Below are 6989 nucleotides of genomic sequence, written 5' to 3'. Positions count from 1 at the left end.
CGGCTCCGTTCCTCACCAGCCACCTGGCCTCCCGTCGTCCCTCGCGTGCTCCTCCGTCAGGGCCAGAGCCCTGTGGGGCCCACTCGCTCCCCACCTCCCCCCTAGTCACCGGCTTTCAGAGGCGACATGCCTTCCTTCATGCCCCTCGCACCCCTCCACTTACCACTGTGGCCTCAGAGAGCCATTATTTGACAGCCAAGGGTGACCTCACAATCCCCTCTAGACCTCCCACCCTCAAGGCCAATATCCCAGCGGCCAGGCCCTAACTCTGCCCTTTCTGTTCACCCCTGGAAGCCAGACCCTACCTTGGGGGTCACCCAGGCCAGCAGCTAGGAACAGAGGGCTCCCCAGAGCGAGCCTGTGCCACCATCTGACCCGATGCAGAACGTAGGCTCCATCATGCAAGAGAAGTTAGGGGACCTGAAGGATCTAATGCCCACGGAGAGGAAGTCCATGTGGCGGACGGCCGACGAGAGGCGGATGTCTGACCTCACGCGGGTGATGGAGTGGCTGGAGCGGCGGCGGGGAAAGAAGCTGTCGCTGGTGCAGACACAACTGCAGAAACAGGCGCAGGCACAGCCGCAGCCACAGGCCCAGCCGCAGCCGCAGGTGCCCAAGGTGTGCACCACGGAGAAACGCTGCCAGGAAGGCTTGGTTCCAGCCTGTCCCCCAGAGGGAGAGATGGGACGGGCCCCAGGGGGCGAAGGCTGGAGGAGCTTTAAGCCGGGGCGGGGGGTGGGGGGGGGGGGTTAGAGCCGGTCCGGAGAGCAGGCCGTTGTGGCCCCGGATGGTAGCTGGACTCCCCCTCCCGCAGGGACAGAGGCGGAGGCAGGGGCGCTGTCTGTCTGGGTGAACACTTCTCAAAGGCTTAACCAGGGAGGGGAACTGAAGGCCCCTCAGTCAGTGTTGGAGGCGGTCTGAGGGGCAGGGAGGGGGCAGGCGTGCCGGGCGGGAGCTGCCGTCCGCTCCCCACGGAGGGGCCGAGGGCGGGCGGTGCCCAGGGCGGGGCACGGGCACAGCTCTTCTCCCTCTGCCCTCTCAGAAACCCAGCAAGGGGTCATGGGCGCCCCTGAAAGCAACTGGGAAGGAGGCCAAGAAAGCCAAGGTCACCTTGAAAAGGAGGAAAGAAAACAACCGCCAAGTGACCTTCTCCGAGCAGGTAGTGGGAGCTGTGCCCTGCGGTGGGGGGTGGGGGGGCCGGCTCCTCCTCCCCCCACAATAGAGCACCCAGGGCTCCCCGCCCCAGGCTGCGTTCCCAGGCCCCTCACGGCTTCCCGTGGGTATGGAGTCACACAGCGAGGAGCTGGGGACCGGCTCCCACGTGCTACCCCTGCCCCCCCTTCCCCCACCCCCCGGCCTCTCCGTGAATCCCCGCCGCCGCTCAGGGTGGGGTGGACACCAAGCCGGAACCGCCCCAGCCCAGCTGTTCTTCCCTCCAAGGCCAAGCCGGGCCGGAGGGAAGGGGACGCGGCCTCCTACCGCAGGCTCTACGGGGTGGAGCCCAAGGGGAAGCGCCTGAGCATCGTGCCCGGCAACTACAGCAAGGAGAGCCTTGGCAAATCCGGTGAGCTGTCCTGGCAAAGCCCCGAACCCCACTGACCACGAATCCCAGAGGCCCTGAGAGAGACACCTCAGCCCAGCACCCTTCCCAGCAAGCCACCCCAGCGAGTGAGGGGGCAGCTGCAGATTTAGGGGTGCTCTCAGCCATGCACCCCTCCGCCCGCGGGAAACTCTGTAGGAGAGAGCTGAGCCCTGGTGGTGCGGCTCAGTGGTTACAGCGTTGGCCCTCGGACCCGGGAGTATCGGGTTCGGGGGTGGGTCCAGGCCTGCTGGGTTCGCTCCCTGCCCCCCGATCAGGCATGCGTGGGAGGCAATCAGTGGTGTCTCTCTCACATCGACGCTGCTTCTCTCTCTCTCTTCCGGCCCCCCCCCGCCCCCACCTCCGTCCTCCTCCTTCCCTTTCACTCTCTCTAAAAATCAATGGAAAACATATCTTCCGGTGAGGATTACAAAAATACGATGAAATCACATACAAACAGAAGGAAGCGGAGGCGCCAAATGGGGGCGTAACCGGTTTAAAATATAAATCTGGACACACATTGGAACCCGGGAAACAGCTATAGGCAAACTGGAAACCAGTTTGGACAAGCAAAGAAATAAGAAAGGCAGACAGATGAGGTTCAGTGAAGGCCAAAACCAACACGCGGACGAAAAGGGGTATTTCTCAGAGTCCACGAGAAGAAATAATAGCCTTCAAACCTGCACACACCCAGAGATGCAGGAGCCAAGGACACACACATGCGGAAATGCAGGAAGGATCTGCTGAGAGACACACAGTTGTCTTGGGGAGCTTTTGGGGTGACCCGCAGGGGTGGGCAAACTTTTTGACTCGAGGGCCACCATGGGTTCTTAAACTGGACCGGAGGGCCGGAACAAAAGCATGGATGGAGTGTTTGTGTGAACTCATATAAATTCAAAGGAAAGGAGCGGAGGGGAGAGCAAGAGAACCGGATAGAACAGCCGGATCCGGCCCGCAGGCCGTAGTTTGCCCACGGCTGCCCTAGGGAGTAAAACCCTACAGGCTCCAGGTGCCCACTTTCTCGCTAACGAGGAGCAATAGGGCACCGGGTTCCACACCGGGTCTCTGGAGCCTTTACCGAGCAGAGAATCCCAGCGTCCCTGCACGGACCGCAGGCCCGTGAGACAGAGATGTGCCGGCATTCGTTTAACAAGCACTCCTCGTCTTCATGTTCAAACAGGATCCACAATAACCCAGATGCCGAAGTATAAAAGCTTCCGGCAAATAGACTCAACGTATGACAACATCTCACCTGCCTCCATGTTTGGAATGAATAGTCCACCACACACAAGGGGGGTTATTCTAGCTGCAACAGGGGTCCTCAAACTGTTTAAACAGGGGGCCAGTTCACCGTCCCTCAGACCGTTGGAGGGCCGGACTATAGTTTAAAAAAAAAAAACTATGAACAAATTCCTATGCGCTCTGCGGGCCCGGGACGCGTCGGCTGCTAAGCAGGACAAGGCAGCGGCCCCCGGCGGGCCGGATACATGTCCTCGGCGGGCCGCATGTGGCCCGCGGGCCGTAGTTTGAGGACCCCTGTCTAAGCAGGTTGGGAAGGGCTAGCAGGCATCCTCAAATTACGGCCCGCGGGCCACATGCGGCCCGCCGAGGACATGTATCCGGCCAGCCGGGGGCCCGCTGCCTGTCCTGCTTAGCAGCCGACGCGTCCCGGGCCCGCAGTGCGCATAGGAATTTGTTCATAGTTTTTTTTTTAAACTATAGTCCGGCCCTCCAGCAGTCTGAGGGACAGTGAACTGGCCCCTGTTTAAAAAGGTTGAGGACCCCTGGGCTAGGGTATCCATATCCACATATCTGATAACATCATTGATGACATCAGCCCGTGAAAGGGAAACCGTATGATCGCTGATGACAGAAAATCAGTGAACAGAACCAAGCAATGATTCCTAATGAGACGCCGTGTAAAGTGGAGTGGAGCTGGCAGGGAGCAGATGTGTACCCAGGGTCGCCCTCAGGGATGGAAGGCTGCGTCCTTTTCAGGAAACTCAGGAACAAAAGGAGGCATGACTGCTCGGTCAGTATATATTTTTTTAAAAAATATCTTTTTATTGATTTCAGAGAGGAAGGGAGAGGGAGATAGAAACATCAGTGATGAGAGAGAATCATGACTCAGCTGCCTCCTGCACGCCCCCTACTGGGGATCGAGCCCACAACCCGGCCTGTGCCCTGACTGGGAATTGAACTGTGACCTCCTGGTTCATAGGTCAATGCTCAACCACGGAGCCATGCTGGCGGGGCACTGCGTTTGGGAGAGAGTCTAACTTCTATAAATAGTGGAAGGAAGAGCCCTAACCGGTGTGGCTCAGTGGATAGAGCGTCGGCCTGCGGACTGAAGGGTCCCGGGTTCGATTCTGGTCAAGGGCATGTACCTTGGTTGCGGGCACATCCCCAGTGGGAGGTGTGCAGGAGGCAGCTGATCGATGTTTCTAACTCTCTATCCCTCTCCCTTCCTCTCTATAAAAAATCAATAAAATATATTTTTAAATAAATACATAAATAAATAGTGGAAGGAAGATACTTCCATTTCCCCTGATATGATCGCATCGCAGCAAACCTCAAGGAAGTCTAGTCGGAAACCAATGAAAGTTGGTATGCTGGTTGGTGCAGTAGAAAAAAAATATTTTTAAAAAGAACAGTCTTTTTTTCTCTACTAGTAACACCAGTTAGAAATGGAAGCGGGAAGAAATTATTCAATCCCTCAAGTAAAAAAATCTGTAAAATATTTAGAAGTAAATTTAACAATCAATAAATCAATAAGGTCTCCAAGCTCTAACCCCAACAGTATTTCATTCAGTACAAATCCCACATTTGGGCGACATCAGACACTTACCAGTTCATGTATTTCTTCTCTTTGACGTTCTGCACCCACCCCTCCTCCCCCCTGCACCCCCCTCCTCCCCCCTGCACCCGGCCCTCCTCCACCCTGCACCCGCCCCTCCTCCCCCTGCACCCGCCCCTCCTCCCCCCTGTACCCGCCCCTCCTCCACCCTGCACCTGCCCCTTCTCCCCCCTGCACCCGCCCCTCCTCCACCCTGCACCCGCCCCTCCTCCCCCCTGCACCCGCCCCTCCTCCCCCCTGCACCCGCCCCTCCTACCCCCTGCACCTGCCCCTCCTCCCCCCTGCACCTGCCCCTCCTCCACCCTGCACCCGCCCCTCCTCCCCCCTGCACACGCCCCTCCTCTCCCCTGCACCCCCTTCCTCCCCCCTGCACCTGCCCCTCCTCCCCACTGCACCCACCCCTCCTCCCGCCCACACACGCCCCTCCTGCCCCTCCTCCCCCCTGCACCTGCCCCTCCTCCCGCCCGCAATACTCTCTTCTCCCCTTTTCGTCTGTTTGTCCTTTAAAACCCAGCTCAGTTGTTCTCCTCTGGTCCCATCCTTGAACCCCTCGAGGCTGATGTTGCGTTCCGGGACGCCCTGTCTGGGGAGGGGGAAGAAGAAAAGGGGAGAAGAGGATGAAGGACAGGGGAGAGAAGGAGGTGGGGGTCAGGGAGGAGGGGGCGGGGAAGGTGAGGGTGAACCAGTGCTGAGGAGGAGGCCCTGCGAGGCCTGGGAGAGGCGCTGGGGGAGGTCCGCGCGGCCTTGCTGCCCCCCGTCGGGGAGGGGGGCCTGACTCCGGTGACTGACGTGCGCCCAGTTTCAGAGCTGGAGATGAAGGACTCGCTCGCCATGGAGACGGCCCCGCGGCTGATGTCGTTCCATCACCAGAGCATGACGGACCCCACGCTGCAGGACACCATCTTCGGCGGCCGGAAGTCCACCCTCCTGCGGGACTGGGTGGGCAAGCTGCCCGACACGGCGTACGAGCGCAGGCTGAAGAGCCTCATGGAGAAGGGCACGGAGCCCAAGGTGGAGATGGTGCGGACCCTCAAGCCCGAGGAGGTGCTGAGCTGCCGGTGAGGCCCGCGGGGCGGCGGCCCCGAGACGCCTCTGCCCGCTGCTGCCCCGTCCAGACCCCTGGCCACCTGCCCGCGTCCCGTGTCCCATGTGTCCCGTGTCCTGTGTCCCGGGTGTCCCGTGTCCCGTGTCCACATCCCGTGTCCCGTGTCCCATGTGTCCCGTGTCCCATGTCCCGGGTCCCGGGTCCCGTGTCCCATGTCCCATGTGTCCCGTGTCCCATGTGTCCCATGTCCTGCGTCCCGTGTGTCCCATGTATCCCATGTCCCATGTCCCGCGTCCCGTGTCCCGTGTCCCGTGTCCCGTGTCCCGTGTGTCCCATGTCCCGCATCCCACGTCCCATGTCCCGTGTCCCGGGTGGACACAACCTTTTGGGGGGAGGGGACGGGCAGGGTGGTGCTTGTACATATGTCGCCACGTTAATTCCCAAACGACTTCATTACCAATAACGCCCCCACCTCACCCGGCCACGGGGCTCAGGGGTTGAGCATCAACCTAGGATCCAGGAGGTCACAGTTCGATTCCCGGTCAGGGCACAGGCCCGGGCTGCAGGCTCCATCCCCAGGGAGGGGCGTGCAGGAGGCAGCCAATGAGTGATTCTCATCATTGATGTTTCTCTCTCTCTCCCGCTCCCTTCCTCTCTGAAATCAATAAAAATAGATGAAAAGACAAAAAACAACCAAAAACCTCCCAGCAACTCGGAGGTGCCCGCTGTTTCCCAAGCCCCCGGTCAGCTCCAGGGATGCCTCGCGAGCCTTCGGGGGCCGGGGGTCTGGCCTCACCTCTGCAGCCCCTGACCTCCTGGCCCGCCCGCACAGGTACCTGCGGCTGTCCAAGAACAACATCCGGACCCTGCTCAAGCTGTGCACGGACGCCGGGATGGCGGTGGACATCCACCCCCACATGGTGGAATCGGAGATCGACGCCAAGAAGGTGTTCGCCCCGTACCCCACCGTGGCCCTCTAAGCCGCCCCTCCCCGCGGCCCCCCGGGCTGGCTCTGCCCTGGGACCCCGGCTCACCACGCCCGGCCCTTTGGACCGTGTTGACGTGCAAACACGGCTAAGCTGCATGGATGGCGGTGCGCAGCGGCCTTTGTCCTCCTCCGGCTCCGAACCGGCTCAGCGGCCACCGGGCTCGCTCCCCAGCCCCTCCCCGCACAGGCTGCAGGCCCAGGGCCCCCACGCTGCAGGGGGACCGAGGGTGGGGGGCTGGTGCGGGACACATGCACCCACCCAGGTCTCCCATGCCACGTGGAGAAACTCTGTGGGGAGCCGGCTCTCGTGAGTCCGGTGGGGAGCCTGTCTGGGGCAGGGGGGGCAGTGGGAGGAGACCCATCACCGCGCAGAAACAGGGGTTTCTGGGATGAAAAGAGGCCGCGGAGGGGAGGAGCCTGTGGGTCCCACGGATGAGAAGCAGCGGGGCGGCTGCCGGGACGGGACCATGTCCTCACCTCGGCCCCGTTCTGCGTCCCGCGTCCCAGAGGCCTGGGCAGA

The 6989-nt window shown here is 61.0% G+C and overlaps 1 protein-coding gene across 3 annotated transcripts; it reads left to right on the top strand.

Moving 5' to 3' along the window:
• Nucleotides 1-399: 399 nt before the first annotated feature.
• LOC308235669 (uncharacterized protein C16orf78) lies at nucleotides 400-6506 on the top strand (the record flags this gene model as incomplete). 3 transcript variants are annotated; one of them, XR_013959204.1, is made up of 6 exons in its annotated part: nucleotides 400-618; nucleotides 1043-1159; nucleotides 1441-1564; nucleotides 5236-5494; nucleotides 6156-6224; nucleotides 6314-6407. XR_013959204.1 is itself a non-coding variant. In XM_080644705.1 (5 exons), 5 exons carry the CDS (start codon nucleotides 400-402, stop codon nucleotides 6459-6461), a joined length of 861 nt encoding a protein of 286 aa, XP_080500831.1. In that variant the 3' UTR covers nucleotides 6462-6506. The 3 variants fall into 3 exon arrangements, 2 of the variants coding, with proteins under 2 accessions (XP_080500831.1, XP_080500830.1); XM_080644705.1 differs by lacking the exon at nucleotides 6156-6224 and having other exon boundaries at nucleotides 5242-5494; nucleotides 6314-6506; XM_080644704.1 differs by lacking the exon at nucleotides 6156-6224 and having other exon boundaries at nucleotides 6314-6506.
• Between the last annotated feature and the right edge of the window lie 483 nt (nucleotides 6507-6989).

Source organism: Plecotus auritus (assembly GCF_963455305.1).
Source record: "Plecotus auritus genome assembly, chromosome: 10".
Taxonomy (NCBI): Eukaryota; Metazoa; Chordata; class Mammalia; order Chiroptera; family Vespertilionidae; genus Plecotus; species Plecotus auritus.
The sequence above is the reverse complement of the archived record's forward strand: the minus strand, read 5'-3'. Positions and strand labels throughout refer to the sequence as shown.